Source organism: Carassius auratus, chromosome 28 (assembly GCF_003368295.1).
Source record: "Carassius auratus strain Wakin chromosome 28, ASM336829v1, whole genome shotgun sequence".
NCBI lineage: Eukaryota > Metazoa > Chordata > Actinopteri > Cypriniformes > Cyprinidae > Carassius > Carassius auratus.
This window is the reverse complement of record NC_039270.1, coordinates 23,219,248-23,240,962: the sequence shown is the minus strand read 5'-3', so window position 1 is coordinate 23,240,962 and position 21,715 is coordinate 23,219,248. Positions and strand designations below refer to the sequence as shown.

General features: G+C 37.4%; 1 protein-coding gene across 2 annotated transcripts; it reads right to left on the bottom strand.

Annotated features, from left to right (window-relative positions):
- Positions 1 to 2,964: 2,964 nt before the first annotated feature.
- On the bottom strand, positions 2,965 to 19,990 carry LOC113047236 (mitogen-activated protein kinase kinase kinase 3-like). 2 transcript variants are annotated; one of them, XM_026208574.1, is made up of 16 exons: positions 19,110 to 19,990; positions 15,336 to 15,466; positions 15,205 to 15,245; positions 14,740 to 14,839; positions 12,171 to 12,284; positions 11,817 to 11,901; positions 10,524 to 10,657; positions 9,589 to 9,662; positions 9,422 to 9,489; positions 9,234 to 9,329; positions 8,984 to 9,145; positions 8,693 to 8,841; positions 8,084 to 8,215; positions 5,771 to 5,900; positions 5,329 to 5,506; positions 2,965 to 3,699 (listed from the first exon to the last, which is right to left on the bottom strand). In XM_026208574.1, the coding sequence occupies exons 1-16, from the start codon at positions 19,111 to 19,113 to the stop codon at positions 3,441 to 3,443; spliced, it is 1,857 nt and encodes a 618-aa protein (XP_026064359.1). In that variant the 5' UTR covers positions 19,114 to 19,990; the 3' UTR covers positions 2,965 to 3,440. The 2 variants fall into 2 exon arrangements, with proteins under 2 accessions (XP_026064359.1, XP_026064358.1); XM_026208573.1 differs by having other exon boundaries at positions 2,966 to 3,699; positions 11,817 to 11,937; positions 19,110 to 19,989.
- Positions 19,991 to 21,715: the final 1,725 nt, after the last annotated feature.

Here is a 21,715-nt window from a genome sequence, read left to right as displayed (position 1 = left end):
ATGACGACAAAATAAACAAAACAAAAATCTAATACATAATAAATAAATAAAAATGTATAACTTTATAACTTAATAAAAATACAGTTTGTTTTCGTATTGTATTTGTCTATAGCATGTGCTCATTACACATGAAAATGTTGGTAGATTTGAGATATCGAGCCCTGAAAATGGTTTAAATGTTATCAGCCCTAAAATACTAAATCTAAAATCAAAAACTAAATATATTGGAAAACTGGGTAACACTAGCTACCATTTTATACGGTGACTATTGAACTCTATTAAAACTTAGCTACTAAAAGGACAAATTAAAAATGAAATAAAATTAAAAACAAAAACAAAAAATGACGATTTACCTGCTGAATTATACATTACATTAAAAATATTATGCATGTAATATCTCTGGTATTTTGTAATAAAAATAAAAAGTTTTACTCAAATTGTTTATGTATGGTTAATCTTGATGAAAAAACTGATGAAGAAGTACAAAGAACAAACCTGTCATTCTAATCAAACCATTATGTGTCTATGCCGGCAGCATTAGTGTGCCACAAATACAAGTTTATCCCATGAAGTCAAAAGAAATGCATTCCTTCTCGGTTACAACTGGTCTAACAACATACACAAGAAAAACACTTTTACTTTCTTGATGGTGACAAGACCCAGGGAACGCTGACAGCTGAATGCTTGCAGTCACGGGGGGAGAATGCAGTGAAGTAATAATGTACATCTTAGACTTCACATAAGTCACCTCTTTATTCCTGCCTCAACATAATGTTTCGCTTTGCACTATATTTCACTGCAGAGAGAGAAGAGGGGGAGGAAGTGCTATCATTCAGCCGCTCCGTTCCTTGATGCCACAATGGTGTGTATTCACAGAGAAAAGCAGTTAGTCCTGTGACTGGCTTAGACTGACTCCAAACAGACAAAGACAGACACTGAAAACTATACCATATATTCAAGACTAAAAACAAGCACACTTTACATTCAATACCTGGTTTTGTGCATATTGTTTTTATTTGAAAATATTTGATAAACTGGACTTTGCACTGCAAGTCTCATGTCAAGATACATACACATAATCATATATTGTGTATCTAACCTATTGGCTCGTATTCTTTTGCTTATCCCAGGGTTCTCAACTAGACTTAACATTTCTCAATCTTTGGTACAATACTGATTCTTAGCTGCCAAAATAAAAGCTAGCAGCTATTTGAGATCATTCAACTGTTCGTGAAGAGGCCAAAACACTTTCAAAACAATATAAAAGAAGGACAAGTGGCCCTGCGGTCAGTGTTGGTGTGCCCGTATGACGGACACCTGTCAATCAAACCCTGAGCTAAACAAAGTCGTCCAGCTGAGTGGGAATTCGCCCCTGGCATCCACCTACCTTTTTCACTTGAACAATAACCTATGATACATTTACAAAGAAAGCATCTTGCCTTTTCACACGCTTTTCTGAGTTTCTCAGAAACATGCCTAGTCTCACGTACTTTCAGTGTAATAACACTTCCTGCATTCCAATTAATCCAGAATGATCCAAACATTCAGAAGATTGGGGTGAGTTAAATGTTTTTTTAAAGGCTGCATTTGATCAAAAATATAGCAAAAACTGTTTTTTATTACTATATAATGGCAAACATGAATTGACTTGATTTAGTGTCACATGATCCTACCGAAATCATTTGCTTATTTGTTTGGATGATCAAAAATATTTTTATGCTGAAAACACATAAACTCTTTCGTAACATTACAAATAATCTTTAGTCACTTTTGATCAATGAATGCATCCTGCTAAATAAACATAATCTTTCTTTCACAAAAATCGCACCGACCCCAAACTGTGAATAGTAGTGTACATTAACTTTAATAACATTTTCATTTTCTTAACTTAATAACAAAATCTCTCTTTTCCACATCTTATTTTTCCCTTCCAACACTGTCACTCCGAATACACATGGCAAATTTTAAGTCCTTCCTAAGTGGCAGTGAATGTGAATATCTGTGTGTCCATGCATTTCTGAGAATGATTCAAGGCACTGGTCACTTCCTGTGACAGCCTGCGTCAAAGTCCTGTCTGCACTGAGATTCTGCCTGATATCCACAGGTGAAAAAGCAGACAGAAACAGACACACACAAATAAACACAAAAAACACAAGTACGGGAGACTTGTGACTTGCACAGATCATGCGCGTCATAAACCGCCGGAACTCAATTTCCAGCCAGTAATAAACACATGGAAAATCATGTTGTAGTCTCGGCAAAACCAGCTGCTGTTACAATTCTTGTTTCTAACTCATCTTCTGTTCCTAAAAGCATAACTCGGTTCAGAGTTACTATATAAAATAGATTTATACACATACATATATACTCGTATATAAAAATGGCTGACATAAACCATTGGGACATAAATAAAAGTGTAAAAAGCTTCACATTCTGTGTAACAAATGAACAATTTGGTATATTCAACATTCATATTCAAAAGTGCATCTGGTCCACTATTCTGCCAAAAGACATTAAAGGCAAAACACTTTCTAAAGACATCTTCTTTGGCAGGGCAGGAGAGAAAACTAATATACAAGCTAATGTGCTCTCATCATCTCACCACACACAAAATAACCGATAACGCACCCCTTACGAGATTCCCAATGTAACCTCTCATCATCGCTATAGGAATACCACTGACTAGCTGCATCTTAAGTACTGCACTGCTGCTCTCTACAGGACACTATAAGGCACTACTGCGGTACAAAACTACGCATTAAACTTCAACCACTATAACACTATAACCTCATGCCTTGACCCTCGCCATCTGACCTCAGCCAAAATATGAGCTGCTTTCTGTAACAGACTAAAACAGTTCTTACAAATTATAAATCGAGGAAGTGCAATTCTAGATTAATCTATGCATACACATACATATATATATATATATATATATATATATATATATATATATATATATATATATATATATATATATATATATATATATATACGATTAATCACAAATGCAAAACATTCGAGACTGATGTGTGTATGAGGCAGGAACAAGTTTTCTTCATGTCTGAAAAACTTGTTTAGGGGTCAGTGAGATTGACCCTGTTGGCTTTAGAAGGCACATTTGGCAGTTGTAGTAAGAAACAGTCCGGTTCGAAGCAGCTCAGTGACTCAAACAGTGTCATGTTTGTTGCACCTGCTAATCCTGGGACACCATCAGTCTGTGGATTTCTGTAATAAAGAGCCTGTGCACCCCGAAAGTCCTGTAGCTCCCCCTGCTGTCCCAGAGACATCATCACATTTCAAACCATTAGAGAATAAACCAGTTTTTCCACTTAATCCTGGCAACAGCCCAGATTGGGTGCTGGCAGATCACATGCTGTGGAATTGCAGATTGCCTTTGAAGCTGATCTTATGACTCTTTAACAAGAAAAATGAGTGTTTTAACTGGTGGAGGAAGCTAGATGGAAACCTCCGCAGACGATCTGGGAGAAGGGATGTCTGAGCAGCTCCTCTGCACTCGGCCGGTACTTGGCCTCCAGGAAGATGCAGCGGAGGAAGTCCCGAGTGTGTTCGGAGATGTGAGAGGGCAGCTGGGGGTTGGTGGGCTGAGTGGCAATCTTAAATATGGCTGCCATGGCCTCGAATTCGGCCCACGGGGGCTTTTCTGTCAACATCTCCACCACAGTGCAGCCTAGACTCCTGTTCACACAACACAGTTTAAGAAAAAGGAACCATTAGGTTACATTATATGTTTTTAACATTCCACGAGTTTGGATAAGACAGAGACCAAAAATCACTACACAAATCTCGTAGATTACAATCTGCAACTTCTAGGTGGTTGTCCTGCTTCTTCAATAAACAAGCTACAGGTAGTCCAAAATGCAGCAGCTAGAGTCCTTACGAGATCAAGAAAATATGATCATATTACCCCAATTTTACAGTCTCTGCACTGGCTACCTATTAAGTTCCGTATCAGTTACAAATTATCATTACTTACCTATAAGGCCCTAAATGGTTTAGCTCCTGCATACCTAACTAGCTTTCTACCACGTTACAATCCATCACGCTCCCTAAGGTCACAAAAGGCTGGACTTTTGGTAGTTCCTAGGATAGCAAAGTACACTAAAGGAGGTATAGTTTTCTCACATTTGGCTCCCAAACTCTGGAATAGCCTTCCTGATAATGTTCGGGGTTCAGACACACTCTCTCTGTTTAAATCTAGATTAAAAACGCATCTCTTTAGCCAAGCATTCAAATAGTGCATCACATAATCTTGGACTGCTGTTATATCTGATCAAATGCACATTATTATTCTTTAGCTTGGCTTGAACAAATCATTCTTGCTTGACTGAAACAGCAGCTATGCTAATCATGTCTATGTTTCTCTTTTTCTGCCAGTATTTTACTAGGATTTCCACAATCTCCAGTCTGGATCCTGAACACCTGAGAAGAGATGATGCTGACCCTCAGAGGACCTCAGGTGATACTAACCCTGAAACAACAGACAGAACTAACACATTTTGCTGTAAGTTTGATATAACCAACGTATAAATCATCGTCTGTTTGATTATGTCATTAGCTGAATTTTACTTTTCATTTTTGCTGTATGTACATCAATTTGACAGTCACCCCTGACAAGCTTCTACTGAATATATTGTAGACTTAATTTTCTGTAAAGCGGCTTTGCACCGTTTTAAATTGTGAAAAGTGCTAAATAAACTTCAATGAAATTGAATAGGCATTTTTAATTGCAAAATAATCCACAAATCCTGATTAAGAATTAATCTTTTTTGTTTTTGTTTTTTTGTTTTGCAGTGTTATATGCTAACAGGCTATCTGACCTAACAGACAACTACTGTGAGCTGACTTTCAGCCAATCATAATGCTTCTCCTGGCCTCACTGGACACATGTCCAAGCAGTTTATGTGGGGGAATCCCTGAGTAGCAGCTAAGCCCCTCCCACTGACTGAGAATCAGTGCACTTCTTAAAGACATAAAAATAACCTAATTCAGTTTTCTCCTACTCCAACATTTGTTTATAAATCTTTCTTTGTTTAAAATAGGATCTTAAAATTCAGAGTATGTTGCCTTTTTAGATTCTGCAACATAGATCACAATCATGTCTGCTTAAAAAAAAAACAGTTTACAGTAAAATGGGACTCCTAGATCTTGGTGAAAAATTCCACAAATCCCAGCTGCTTTCTTCATTTTTAAAATATTTTAAAGGTTTTTAGGTTCCTATGATGGAAAAAGAAGGTTTTTCTAAACCTCACGTAGATCACATCGTGTGTGATGTTTTTTTATTCATATACAAAGAATAGTTCTCACCAAACGTCTGCCTTCCGGCCGTACCCCTCTCCACTGATGACCTCTGGGCTCATCCAGTACGGCGTTCCAGTAACAGAACGGACCCCAGAGCTGGACATGCAGATGGTCTGAAGCCGCTTACTGGCACCAAAATCTCCCAGCTTCACGTTGCCGGCTGAATCTCGCAGGATGTTGGCACCTGGACGCACCGGAGGAAGTGACCAAGGAGAGCTGTTAGCATGCAATGAGATCTTTGATCCAGTTTTACTCTTGTTACATGACTAAAAGATTTACAAGCTATAACAGTTGATCCAAAATTATTAAAACATGATGTTTTATTCAAATAAAAACTACAAATTGAACTTTGATATAATATTGTTTATTTTAATTGCATTTCAAATAGGTGACAAAAAACACAAACACACACACACAAAATATTGTGAGGTCTAATGCCAGACGGTACCTTTGATGTCTCTGTGGACGATCATGTTGCTGTGCAAGTAGGACATGCCCTCCAGAATTTGTCTGGTATACTTGCGTGTCACATTCTCTGTCAAAGCCCCATAAGCCTTCAGCTGGTCTTTGACTGAACCCTGAGGATCAGAAAACACAGCACCAGTCACACACACTTAACTCTACATCACCATCACAGTATTGCGAGCAAACAGGTGTGTGATGACACAAATAATGTATTTACAATAGAATGTGTTAGCTATTAGAGCACCAAAATGACATGATGTCATCGATTATTCATCCGACATGTCATTCCAACACAAAAACATACATGTATATATTTAAGAAAAATGTTGTTTACATATATATATATGTATATATATATATATATATATATATATATATATATATATATATATATATATATATATATATATATATATGAAATATTATATAAATATTAAAATGTATATACATGGAAATATTTTCAAAATATATACTGAATGTTTATGTATTTATATATATGTAATAAATATACACAGTACATACTCATATATTATGTAAACAAAAACTTATTTTGGATGTGATTAATCCTTATGAATCATTTGACGGCACTTGTATGTATATATATATATATATATATATATATATATATATATATATATATATATATATATATATATATTAGGGGTGTAACGATACGCGTATTCGTATTGAACCGTTCGGTACGACGCTTTCGGTTCGGTACGCGGTACGCATTATGTATACCGAACGGTTCGTTGGAGTATTTAATTATATTTGAAAAAAAAAAAAAAAAAAAAGAGAGAGAAAGAAATATAATGATATGCGTTCAACAAGGTAGCCCAATAACCCAAACAACGTAACAGGCAACGCCCCTGACACTCCCGAAGAAGAAAAAAACACCATCTTATATGTTTATGTTAGGCTACTCAGCAGCCGCTCGCTCACTCAGTACGCGCTGAAGGCTCGTTGCAAAATAGCCAATGCGTTTAACAGACTAGAAATGAGAAGATCCCCCAATAACCAACAGGTCTGGTGTTTGGGTGCACTTTGGATTCCCTTTAAGCTATAATGGTGATGGCAAGAGAGTGGTGGATAAAAAAACAACGGTATGTCGCATCTGCAACATGACAGGGTACACCAGCGGGATTACAAAAAAAAAAAAAAAAAAAAACACCAGCAGGAATATCTGGGATATATGCGTCAGTACTATCTGGGAAAAGACGAAAAAAAGGAGAAACATGCACGCAGCAAACTATCCCTGCAGCATTTAGACACTATAGCTTACAGGGAATCCAACCCAAACACCAGACCTGTTGGTTATTTTAGGATCTTATATTTCTGGTCTGTTAAATGCATTAGACATTTTGCAACGAGCCTTCAGCGCGTGTTGAGTGAGCGAGCGCCTTAGGGGCCGTTCACATATCGTGCCTAAAAACGCGTGGAAAACGCTAAGCGCGTCTTTCTCCTCCTTTCCAAAGCGCTCGGGCAGAAGCGCTCATGAGGCGTCTGTCTTTGCTAAGCAACAATGACGTGCTCTCTCCATGAGACGCGGAAATTTCAGCGAAGGATAAATGGATTTGCAGCTCTAAAAATCGCTTGCAGTAGCTCTGCTACTGAATTTATTTCAAAATTGCAATCCATATACAACTATGATCAGCTGATCCTTCATCTTGGCTGAGCTCTCAACCTTGTTACGGGAAAGGATGAAGCTGATTGGTTGGTTCTTGTCACATGACCCGCGGTGCGCGCATTCTGAAAAGTTGAGATGTTTTTACATTTTGCTGTATCTAAAACGTATCGAACCGAACCGAACCGAACCGTGACATCAGTGTATCGTATCGAACCGAACCGTGAATTTTGTGAACCGTTACACCCCTAATATATATATATATATATATATATATATATATATATATATATACATAGTTTGGGGTCAAGATTTTTGAAGAAATTAAAACTTGCAAAAATGCATTAAACTGATCAAAAGTGACAGAAAAAATTATAATATTACAAAAGTTTATTAAGCAGGATTTATTTTACTTTTTATATATTAAAATAAAAAAGTTATTCAAAATATTTTGTAATATTACAGTTTTTACTGTATTTTAAATCAAATACATGATCACTGTGAACTTTTATGAAAAAATCCATGTCAGATCCTTTTCGGACAATTCTTTGAAAAATTAACAGCATACAGGTTTGCAACAACAATGAGGATAAGAACTATTTATATTTGTTTAACAGGTCTAGTTTCATTGCTTTCCCAACACTTGGTGAGCCAGTGCTTTATCAAACTCACCCCGGGCATATACTCCATGAAAATGGTGAGGGTCTTCTCAATATGGTCTCGAAGGCAACCGTAGTACTGAACGATTCGCTCGTGATGCAGGTTCTTCAACAGCTGTATCTCACACTCTAAAGCGCTCACCTCCTGCAGAAAGGGGGGCAAGAGTCATGACACGACCACAGCTGAGACAGCTGACTGTGACCAGAGCGGGGTCTGAGTGAGAAGCTGAGCATGAACGTGGAACATCAAATCAACCACAACACACCGAAACCAAACAGTGGGAAAGTGGCGCTTTGTTTTTGACTGTTTGAGCGTATGTGTGTGTTTGTGTCAAGGGCATGATCAACGAGAAATGCGTTCTCCCCTCAAAAACCCCCCTCTGGCCGATGCACACACAATCACACACAGATACAGGAAGTGACAGTGCATGTTGTTGCAGTGGCAGACAGGAAAGGATTTAAAGAGTGGGGAAGAGTTTGAGAAAGGACGGGGAAAAAAAAGAAACAAAACAAAAAGCAAAACACAACAACGTGCAGCACAAAACAACAAAAAACAATACAACACAAAAGACAACAGAACACCATACAACAAAACAAAACACAAAACAACAAAGTGTAATACCTTGCTGGTCTCTGGACTGGCAGGGTCAAAATTAACCTGTTTGGCTGCAAGTTCCCTGCCTGTGTCCACATCATAGCACAGATAAACCCTTCCAAAAGCACCCTGACCCAGCAACTTCCCCCTGCGCCACGTCACTGGAGCTGTAGGGGCTACATGCATGAACATAACACACAGATACAATAATGACTGGCTGAATTAAACATATGAATTGACAATTGACAAAATACAACAAAGCATTCTTATCATATTTCCAATCATAATCTTCAACATCTGGACCTATCTCACACTCACACTTATGAGGGACCGGGCGCTCCTGTGGGCGGAGTCTGGCTGGAGTATCGACCAGCTGCCGGCTCCCCAAACTCTCCTCACTGCCGTTCAGAGAGCGCCGTGATGGCACCAACGTGAACAAGTTTCCCTGGTGACGACGGATCCGTGGAAAGGTCCGTCGACCTGAAGAGCAGCATTGTTTCTAGAAATTACGAGATGGGAGGAACCGGAGTGTGTATGTGTGTGCGTCCTAAATTTGACTGTTTCATACCTTCACTGTGGTCTTTATGATGCAGCGACACATGATACCTGCGAGGGAACGTCCCTCCCTTCCCTACAACCTTATCATAAACATGGTTTTCCCGGTCTGAAAGAGGAGAACGCAGAGAGAGCATGGACATTTGGGCCAGTGGGAAAGCTGATGTTAAAACTTAAAAAAGTATCTTCATCAAGGCACACCTGCACAGTCCTGTCGATTGTCAGGGTAACTCTTAACCCTGTGTGTACGAGGCTTCCTGACCGAGGGACTGCGAAACAAGAGACAGCAAAAAATAAAAAATAATAATACAGTGACAGGTGCTTACAGTATCATTCAAACACATTTCTTATTGTGTTAGTTTCCTCACCTGTCAGAGTTGCTGTCCAATGACTGGCAGCTGCCAGACACAGAGTTTTCTGCACTGCTCCAAGAATCCAGCACCTTTAAATACACATCAACTAGAAGTTAAAGGGACTCAGGAGGCAGTGCAGGTGATGAGGTCACTATATTTTATTTTAGCAAGGGTATATAATGTGGCATACGTGTGAATTCTCTCATAGAACATATGCTGTTTCTATGAGAACATCTCACTGTTTCACCATAACCCTGACACCTATTCTATGCTTTAAGTCTATGCTGCACAAGTGGCTCTTTTTCCAATCTGGCTGCGAGAATATGCAAGATAGTCATGGATATATCAATTGAAGGAAGTACAGTAATTGCAAATGGTAGCACGTTGCTAAATTGACTTTGTTTTTATCATTTATTTACATATCTAGCACTTAAAAGCACTAGCAGCATATCTGGCGTGTTTTTATAATGAATAGAATTGAACAGAACGAAATATTCAAGTGTAAGAACACTACTACTCAAAAGTTTGGGTGAGAAAGATTTTTTGAATTAAATGAATACTCTAATTCAGCAAGGATGCATTAAATTGGTTAAAAGTGACAGCGGAAGACCTTTATCATGTTGCTATTTCAAACATGTTGTTCTTTTGAACTTTCTATTCACAAACTGGATTTCAACATTGAGATTAGAATGATTTCTTCATGCCATCACAGGAATACGTTGCATTTTTAAATATAATTAAAATGGTTATTTTAAAATACAATATTTCCAAAATCCAAATATTACTGTTTATACTGTGTACTGTTTGTGATCAAATAAATACAGCCTTAGCAGACATCATTAGTGTATCATGTAACCTGATATATTAAAATACACAACAAATCAAAAATTCAGAAACACTAAATCTGTTACAGTTTTCAAGTTCCCACTGACACATTTGTGTAAACTCACACACTGGTCGCTGGTTTCAGGTATGAACTCGCCCTCGCTGTTGATGCTGGTGTACGATCCCTGACGTGCGATTCGCTGTTGGCACTCAGGAACGTAACCAGGGGGCGGAGAACTTCGGCCGGTGTTCTGAGAGCCTACGTGAGAACAAGACAATAGACAAAAAAAAATACAACATCTGAAAGAACACATTTTTTAATGGTTATTCTTTCATGGTGGCAAACATGTATCTGTGGGTTACGGACCACACTGTGGTGTGAGACTGAGAGTGCATGCATGCAACAATTTGTATTCACATCATGTTTACTTCACCATTTTGTCTAGTTCTATGTTTTGTTTCCTTTCAGTGACTCAGTGAAAGAGAAAGAAAAAATACAAATATATTTTCTAAAGCAGTGTTAGCATGCAATAAACCAGTATAAATCAGGGCTGTACAAACCATTACAGGTACAAATCTGCACACACTTAATCAGTTACACTGCTAAACTCATTAATGGTCATTACATTAAAATTTGTAGGTCCCTATTGAAAATCTCTATTTTTATTTAATTTTATTGTGTCCCTAGATTCAATTTTTCTTTCTTTATTTTACAAAATGTAGTGTTTTCTGTTTACATTTCTCTAAATTATGTTTTAATGGTTTAATACAATAAAAAAAAAAAAAAAAACTTTTTTTACAATAATAGGGTTTCTGGATCTTTCTGAATTTATGATTTTATACAATTGTTTACAATTCCAACTGCATTTTAATAGATTATAATAAGCTCAAAGAAAAACACTGCATTCGCAATACAAAACAAAAAGAAAAAGTCCCAAGCAATGTGTTAAACTGTGACAAGAGCGCAGTCTAAAAGCAGAACAGCTGAATCATGAGACTGAAGCGTAATATAAACAATCTGCTTTTTTCCTCCAGTCACAGAGCTCAAAGAACTCACACTTTTCTCCAGACGCCCTTACAAGCTGCAGCAGCCTCCCCTCCCCCTAAAATACACACTATCTCTACAATAGGCCACTGGCCCACCATGCTAATAGTGTCTCGCAATCTGATTGGCTGGGAGCCAGCAAGCCATTGTGGAGCAGCCAGTGATGGTGGACAGGAAAAGGAAGAGGACCCACTGCTCACAGAGGAAGTCAGAGAAACAACAGAGGGAGAGAGAGAGAGAGAGAAAATGAAAGAGTATGAGAGAGAGAAAGACCAGGGCAAGGAGATTGATAAGAAAAGCAGAGGGGTTTTAAGTTAAGCGCAGTAGTATGTGCAAGTGTGTTGCTTGTGTGTGTGTTTGTGTGTGAACTCACTGGTGGAGTGGTGGGGTCCTCTTGTTTCTGAGGACTGGTACGCAGTACTGACATCACCGGTGGACTGAGAGGTTTTTATCCGAACCTGCTTACACAATGTGTGATGAGAAGGAGAAGAGGCCTGCATATGCAAAAACACACACAGAAATCATTATACGTGTGGAGACGTCACATTATAATGAATCAACACATCTCTGCTCCTGTGTGATAACTGACCATACAACAGTGTTAGCATTTGTTTTTACCTCTTTCTAGTAAGCAGAGATATTAGAATTTGCTCTTCATTCTTAGTCTACTTTCCAAATGGAACTGGTTCATAACGACATGTCATATTAGACTGTAGTCTAGTCTCACATTGCTTTGTTCCTGTGTCAGCAGCATGATCTTGATGCTCTTCGTGTTTGAGCTGCGGCCCAACAGATCGATGGCTTTATCCAAGTCATCCTGATCACGCAGGGGAATGGACAGCTGTGTGCACAAACCGAAACACACTTAACAAATGCACTGAGTAGAGCTCAGAGCACATTTTACACAAGAGGCGGCACTCACAGTGGCTGTGTCTGGATACCCTGAATTGTCAATTGATTATCACAACCTGATTCTTATAAAAAAGAGCCTGGAGAAAAAAAGTCTCTGTCATGTCTCAAAATTGCATCTCAAGGAGTTCAAATTGTGTCTTGCGTTTTTTCAAAAACCAATCCTGAGCGTCGCGTCTCACATTTTTTTACGCAACAGTGCATTCTGTGTGAACAACCCCTTACTGAACTGCACTGAGCGATGTCTTCACCCTAAAGTGAAGTTAGTTTTATGTACATCAATATTACTGAAAGGTTGCATTTATTATTTTTATTTTGTACATTTGAATTAATGTATTAAAATATAACCTATTACAAAATTTGTTAGTTGCCAAATTAAAAGTTCGATTTAGCTTATTATTGTTCATCTTAATGTGAAGTTTTGTGTACTTAAAGTCTGCGCATCTTACGTCAGTATTATATCTGAATGTTACTAATGTATTTTTTGTAATTACTTCACATTTTTGTTTTATTTAAAAAAAAAAAACTTTATTTTACAGTACGTGCACTTGTCTGTACTTACAGTGTAATTTCCCAAGAAAGTACTGGGTGATATAAGGTAACTCCATGGGGTAGGGTTAGGTTTAAAGGTAGGTTCAGGGTTAGTACCTAGTTTTTACACAGCTATTGTAATTTCAATAATAATCACATAGTATGTACATGTGGAACAGGACTGTAAAATAAAGTAAAAAAAATATATATATATATTAGTGCTGTCAAAATTAGCGCGTTAACGCATTCGATTAATTTGAAATATTTAACGCGTTAAAAAAAAATAACGCAATTAACGCGGATGCAGTTTTTTTTATTTCCAGTTGTGGCCTATGTGTGTTCAACGTGCAAAGAAATATGGATAAGACCAAGGAAGGACTTTTAGACGGAAAGTTTCAGTATAAAACTCTGCCGGATTACTCTTCAGTCTGCCACAAGAAACATTACTCTTCATTTATTCTGCCACAAGAAACAGCAACATTAAAATCATGAATGTCATGACAAATGAAAAATGTCATTGTTTTAAAAAAACGTTAATAAGCTTAAACGAAAATAACGAAATAATTGTGTAGCGGAGTATTTTTTGTACACAGTGCCGCGAACTGTCAATCACTCCTGTGCGCGTGCATCACTGTCCTCCTCGCAGCTGCAGCAACTTGCGCTCTCTCTCTTCATCAAGCTTTAAAACAAAAAGGGGACAAAAAGATCATATTGTCTTTGTGCATAGGCTATAGATTAATTAGATAAATGAATATCTAAATTTGTGCCTTGTCGTCTACGGTATTTTTTTAGAACTTAGAAAAAAAGATGCTGCAGCCAATGAACAGCCAGCGGGGGCTGCAGGACGACTCAACCTCCGCGGACAGTTTTTAATGTTTATCAGACAATAAATACTCAAGATTTTGCTTTAGTATAACTCACAACGAGTTTCACACACCTTCTCCGGCCACGTTGAGTTGTTGACACTTAACAGTGGGAAAAGCGACACATGCGCTATTCACTTGTATAACTTAAGGGTGAATGGGTAATGTAGTTTCTGCTCTCGGTGGGATGAATTAGGAAGCTTGCATTGTGAAGGGCGCTCTGAAAATCGGCAGTGCAGGTAAAAGATTAAAACCTCTATTAAAACAGATGTCCAAATGAGCGTACCGGTACGCTACAAGCACGTTCTGGGCGCACGGAGAGGTGGCGGTACGCTCAAGAGCTATATTTGGAAGTGGCCGTACTGAGTGCATACCGGCCCACTTAAAGCACTGGCAATGACTATACTTTGGAATTTTTTTGCAGGAAATCATTTTGGCATTGATTGTTTTGAAATTCAAATGGTACTTACATGCCTGTGTTTTTATTTCTGTAATAAATAAGGCTTTCAAGCCAACAGTTAATTTGGAGGATATTGATGGTTTATTGCAGGTATGTTGTTTACATGAGAAAATCTGTGTTACAAGTTAAACAAAAATTCCAATAAACAATCATATTTTGCATTTAAATAGTTTCTTTTTCTTGAGTTTAGATTAATTTTTTACATTTTACATTTACATATCCAAAAAGTTTCAGTCTTCTAATTGCGATTAATCGCGATTAATCGCGATTAATTTTAAAAAATTGTGCGATTAATTAGTTAATTTTTTTTAATCGATTGACAGCACTAATATATATATATATATATATTTTAGCTTACTATAATTGATGTATTATTGTTAACATTTGTGTGCACTTTTAAGTTTAGACAAAATGAGGAGTTCAGCAAAATAGCACTCAAATAGCAGATATTAAAGTCCTGAGTTTTTCTTATAAGAGTGCAGCGATCAGACATAATTGAGTGTCAGTGAGTGCATTTGAATGTGAATCAATACCTCATTATTCATGTAATGCAGGTCTAACTGCTGACCGAAGAATGTTTTGACTTTCTGCTGGACTTCCTCAAACTGCACAGGCCGCCCAAACATCAGAATCCTACACAAACATATATAAAGATACACACACCACACACACATGGGACATTAAACAGGAAGCTGAGATTTCTTTAGATGTGTAATCTAAACCAATAAGTCAAGTCAAACACACAGTTGGATCTGCAGAGTGCACACATTCCTTCAAGCACACCTAGCATAGCTGTGGTCTGTCCTGGCAGCCACAGACTAGCCACAGTCCTTTCCCTTTCCACTGTAATACCAGGATGCCTGAGTGTATCTGTGTGTAAATGCCACAACCTCAAAATGTACGTTCTGCATGTTGTTTTGTGTGTGCTTTTGAACTTTAATTTAACACACACACACACACACACACACTAGTTGCAGTAGAAAGAAACTCAAATTCACCTTCTTTCACCACAGAACTCGAACTTAATCCTGACATCCTCCTGAAGAAAAAGAAACAGCAGTTATGTCCCGACAGGGTCATACAGGAGTCACAAGGTAACTGTATGTTCTCCTATATGTATGTGTGTTACCATTCTTTTGGAAGAGCCGGCAGTGCTGACCGGTTTAGGTTTTGCCGTGTCATGAGTTGACGCTGACTGGCGCCTGGTCATCTGCAGGGCCACCAGATCCTTCATAATTGAATGAAGAGCCTGTCTCTCATCTGGGGAGAAGGAGAGAGATGTTAACATTAGCATCTTTAATTAATTAATTAATTAACATCAGCACAAAATAGTGTTGTCACAATACCAAAATTATCGTTTCGATACCGATACCAAGTCAAAAATTGCATTTTCGATACTTCCCCTAAAAGGGGAAAATACATATATCATACACTCAAATATCATTGCTGTGCTTTATTTTAAAACCGGGACAACATTTTAATCATATAACACACTAAACATTTGAACAAAATATGAAATATCAAAATCAAAAAAATAAATTAGAGCAACGACATTCAAGGTAAACAAAGAATAAGCAGCATTATCTCAGTTATCATAAGAAACATAAGAGTAATAACTTTATCTTGATTCTGAACTTTGAATAAAAATATGAACAGCAATTATATGAAACAATGTTTTTGAACTCAGGTGATTAAATATCAAAATATAAATAATATCAATTTAAACAATGGTATTCAAGGTAAAAAATAAATAAATAAAGCAAATAAAATTTAGCAGCAATGTCTCAGATATTGTAACTTATTCTGTCAGTTGTGCAACCTTTTCTTTCAGCGGAGAAAACTCAGCCAGTGAGCTTTAATGAGCGTCATCTTTTTCTACCAGTCGTGGACCAGTGGCCACAGTATCACTTGTGCTCGCACATGCAGCTTAGTGATGCGCGAGTCTGGTTTTTGTCCAACCCATGTGTCCCGCTTTTATGAAATTATTTGGCCCGCCCCACAAATAAAGTAACATTTCTTTACCCGACCCGCGCATCGGGGACATCACGGAAGATACGTTGCTACTTAGACCTTCCTATTATAACCTTATCAAAGAACCTAATAAAATATGAACATTCCAAATATTTAATATAGGCTATATGAAATTGCACTAGTGATAGTTTGTTCGAGCACGAATCTTTTAGGTGAACGAATCGTTCTCAATCACGTAATCCAGTGACTCACATCTCTCATTCACTGAAGTTCCTTCTTCCACAGCAGCGCGAGAGCACGGTGCTATTAGCAGCGCATGCGCAGCTCGTGAACAGCTCTGAGAACGGTTTCATCCTGTCAATGTTACTCAACCTTGAGTCAATAGCTTTCGAGTATGAGATGTGACGGAGTATGTGATTTGTTGAATGTAGTGAATGAATCCGCCCTTCACTGAACGAGAACGAGTGATCTTCTCATTTGTGAACTAGTTGAAATGAACAGTATGAATACTAATAAATTTAGGAATAGTGAAATCGTTTTTAATTTCCGAGAATCGCAATAGTTTTGAAGTATTGGTACACCGTGCAACCATAGCACAGAATCAGTTCAGAATCAATCACCAAAAGAATCAGTTCAGTTCAGATGCTCTGTGTGTCGGTCTGCTTCACACTGAATCACACATGTGCAGTATCATCAGCACCTCGGTTCTCGAATCGGACGCGTCTGACAGAAAGGTTCTTGACTCCTGAACGAGTCAGTCTGTTGTTCATTATCTGGCTCGGCTCGGTGTTCATCTTCAGTTCTCTCTTCACAGCAGTTCAGTCAGTGTACTGTTTGAGTAAATGAATTACTCCGGGATATTGGTTTGTTTGAACTCAGAGGGAGTGTCAGACACATTAAAAAAGTTAACAGCTTAAATCATTTGTGGATTAATGCGTATGGGAGACGCGAACTGTTTTAAACGATTCAATTCGATTTGGTGAACTGGTTCAAAAAGAACAATTGCATCGAATGATTCGTTCGTGAACCGGATATCATTGAACTGTTGTGTTTTGAACTCTCTCACAACAGACCCGGAAGAGAAGACAATGCTGTATAAAGTCATAGTTTTCGTTATTTTTGGACCAAAATGTATTTTCGATGCTTCAAAAAATTCTAACTGACCCTGTGATGTCACATGGACTACTTTGATGATGTTTTTCTTATCTTTCTTGACATGGACAGTAGACCGTACACACAGCTTCAATGGAGGGACTGAGAGCTCTCGGACTAAATCTAAAATATCTTAAACTGTGTCCCGAAGATGAACGGAGGTCTTACTGGTTTGGAACGACGTGATGGTGAGTCATTAATGACATAATTTTCATTTTTGGGTGAACTATCCCTTTAAGTTTAAGTCAGTGTAAAAATCTAAATGTAAAAATAGGGGAAATTACCAACTATTAAATATAACATATTAGTCAACGCAGATAAAAAAAATCCCTAATATCAGTCGATAACCAATATGATATATTGTGCATCCTTCCAAATAATCAGTATTTATTATTTTGTCAATACACATTTTTCAATTCCAAACGTAACAAACTAGACTAATCTATCGTTAGCCATTTATATGTTTCTCTTCCTGGAAGTTATTGGCCAGAGCAGGCTAATGAACTACTCTGTTTGGATTTAAAGATTTATTGTAACTAAGTATAAAAATTTTATCATTTATATGTATTCATTTAAATGATACTTTTATTCTAAACAACTTAATTTTAACAATACGTTGTTGCCAAATCTTAATTGTGGTTAAACATTGCAATGAAAGTCCTTGAGTGGCTTATTACCTCATTTCAAACTGAACGGAGATTATGTGGCAGAAACTATAAACTTGCTATACAGTTTCAGCACAGGTGCAGAGGAACTGAGAGGATGTTCTGCTCTCCTACATGAATAAACACAATCACAATCAGAGGACTAGACCTGCGTCAGATGCAGTGAACGATGTGAGAGCGAGACGACCGTGTTTTTCGAGAACACTGTTCTCATGTTTGATGTAAGAACGAGAAGTGTCTTGGCTGAGCTCACTCACGGAGGGAAAATATTCGCAGTGTGTTGTTTGGACGGACTTCACACATCTCAAGAGAGGGAGAGAAACAGAGAAGCCTCGTCTACCCACCAATACTGGGAACATGGCAGATCAACCCTGGCAACAGACTTAACCACTCAACTGTTGAGTATCTGTGCGTTCATGTGACCAGTGAGAACATAAGCCACTGTCTGTCTACGTGTCTCACTCTCTCTCTCTCTCTCTCTCTCTCTCTACATCTAGCTCAACAGCAGCTTGTCTGCCATTTCTTAGTCACTCTTTTTCCTTTGTAATTATTAAAACAGAAAACAGCTATGTGAATATATATATAAAAATGTTTTTTTTTTTTTTGTTTGTTTTTTTTTGCATCGATGCCTGTTTCCACCACTAATAAAACAAAAACAAAAAGGGACATGCAAGATAAACTAGCAATTCTGACTTTTTTTCCCTCAGAATTGCATGATATTAACTTGCAGTTGTGAGTTATAAAATAACAACTGCAAGAAAAAAGTCAGAGTTGCGAGATTTGAACAATTGTAACTTTTGTTTCTCAGATTTGCATGTTTATATCCCTTCATTCTGACTTTTTTCGTTGAGCTATGAACTCACATTTGGGAGTTACGAAGTCCAGTTCGAGGGGGAAAAAAGATTTGCAAGTTTCTCTCTCAAAATTTTGAGAACCCAAAAAATTTGGAATTGTGAGGGAAAAAACGGAATTGTGTGATAAAAAGTCACAGTTACCTTTTTTTTATTTTTATTCAGTGGTGGAAAAGGGCTTCCATATGTTTGAGATCAAACAACAACTGAAGACATGTTGAATACACTTGATATATGAAGGGGAAAAAAAACATAAGGACTTACTCATTTTGACGGTATGAATGTGTATGCTCTTGATGAGAGTTCAGATTTGAAGGTCCTCACACACACTGTCCTCTAGTGGCACCCATCAATGGCCTAAAATTCAAAGTGGACACATCATTACAACTGACTGTTGTAAGCTGAACCTTACCTCCATATTTAAACAAATGTAATCTGAGCCAACAAATGATGATATCATGGCCAACACCACAGCCAACAATAACACAGACAACTATGTACTATATCACCCTCTTTCCAGAATTTTTTTTTCAAGATTATTTTAATAGCAAACTGTTTACCACCAGTTTACCAGTGTTAATTTGACAAATTAAAATGTACTGATGCAAGATGCACAAAAACTCCACCCAAAACATAGGCAATAACCTAAAAATGTTTTACTACATGTGTAACATGATGGTGAGTGTGTGTGCTGTGCATGCACGTAAGACCTGAAGGACTGTAACCTGATTCCTGCTTGCACTGAGGAACCTGGCACAAACCTTCAAGCCAAGGAGAAAAAAAGGCAAGGGAAATATTAACCATTTAAAATGGCCAGATTTTCAGCTCCAAGATTGATTCCAGCCATAAAGGCTCCTCTCAACAATGCTATACTCCCCATAAACACTATCACTGTATTATTTTCATACTTCATTTGCCCACGAATACAGGTGGCTCACATTATAAAAAGAATGTGAATGTAAGAATAGCTGTACTTCACATTGAATGTTATGCAGGTTTTGTCCTATTTTTTCAAGGTTTAACAACATTGGAGATCATGTGGTCCATAATAATATTGTTGACCATGTACTTGGAGCTCTAAAATGTACAAATAAAAGAGAGACTTTTCTTAACACTTTATAACCATGTGTATGTAGAAAAATAAAAATGCAGATAACTTAATACTGATTAGAATGTAGATTCGTTTTTTCTCTCTTTTAAAACGAAAAAAACGAATGTACCTAGTAACCTTCTAACATCTTTCAAATATGTACTTGTTCTTCCTGGAAGTGGAAAAAACAAATTCACCACAAAGGTGTCAAATGATAGTTTCACATAATGTGTAACCCACTTCTTTGAAGAAACCTATTTAACAACAGCTAACCTCTGCATGAATGCATGGAATCTATAGTGTCAGCATTCATTTACCAAGCACTGCAATTTTCACCTAAGACGGTCTGGATAAAAAAAAAATTGAGCACATTTCATTATTCAGCTATAGTGCATTTGACAAACTACAGCATATTCAAATGCATTTGATTGACATTTGACAATATCAGTAACAAAAAAAAAAAAATACAGATCTTGTTTAAAATTAACCTGATATTGATTCTTAAAATCCAAAGATGAATCTTGTGGACTACTACGTCTATATTCAGCGGCTACACAAAAAATGTATTTGTCAATCACCGAGCCCCTGGCAGGTGTCATCGCATCCTGGTTAACCGTCAGTGCAACTAGTCCGAAAAATATACAATTTTTATCCGCCTGTGAATTGATATGCGATAAATTATTTGGTTAATATTCAAATAGGCAAATTACATTACGTGATTGATTTTTTTAATGTTGTGTACATTTCATAAGATCTATAGGTTCTATCTGCACAGCCAAATGGAATGCAAAAACTTTTGGAAGCTCAATATCTTTAAAACTACTCGGAATGCAGATAGAACCTTATAATTCCAAGTGGACGATATATATGAATATACTAAACCATAACATATTTTTCTAAATATATACATGTGTGTGTTTATGTATTTATATATGCATAATGAATATACAGAGCACATACACATTTAATGTAAACAAAAACATTTATTTTGGATGCGATTGATCGCGATTAATCATTTATATCACTAAAAGTTACATACACATTTGAGTGAGAAGTTAGAAAATAAAGGGTGGGATGTAGGTCTGGGCAATAAAACGGTATCGATGTTTATCAACGGTACTCCTTCATCGATGACGACAGAATTTTTTTTTGATAAAGCGCACAATATAGGCACGTCCTCTATGAGTGACGCGCAGACAGCACACACACACACACAAACATGAGTGCTGTGCCTGCCTGTGATGAGGAAATTGTGAATAAAAGTATTTAAATTAGTCAAATTTAAAATTAAAATAAAATTTCAGAAAATGGTACAGTCGAAGGTGTGCATCGGGGAGCATCATCAGTGGGGCGCGAGAAACACATTCGGCACATTATATCGGTGATAATTTTTTTTAGCTAAATCGCCCAGCCCTAGTCGGATGCACTTGATAGAGTTGTTAAAGGTGCACTAAGCAATATTTGAAAAAATGCTTTTCGACAGTCAGAATCCCAAACACACCAATCGTAGCCAATCAGCAGTAAGAGGCATGTCCAGTAATGACAGAGAAAAGAGAGTGCTCTAACAGATTTAAAAAAAAAAAAAAAAGAGTAAAATTTTCAGAGGTACAAAACATTAAAAAGTTGGGTTACAATCAGGTTAAACGAAGCAGCTTTTCAGCAGTGGAGAGAATTAAGGAGCGAAAAGGCCTGGAAATGGATTCGGACGCGGATTGCTTTGTTTCTTCCAAGGGTGAGTAATGTTGATTTTGCATTGTTTCACACAACTTATCTGTGTTGG

What these genes read in the sequence shown, in the direction of transcription:
- LOC113047236 (XM_026208573.1), bottom strand. An exon ending in TCATGGAGTATATGCCCGGG is followed by an intron (nt 5,901 to 8,083) that starts GTGAGTTTGATA and finishes TCTGATCCTCAG; the next exon opens with GGTTCAGTCAAAGACCAGCT. An exon ending in GGCCGGAAGGCAGACGTTTG is followed by an intron (nt 3,700 to 5,328) that starts GTGAGAACTATT and finishes TTGTGTGAACAG; the next exon opens with GAGTCTAGGCTGCACTGTGG.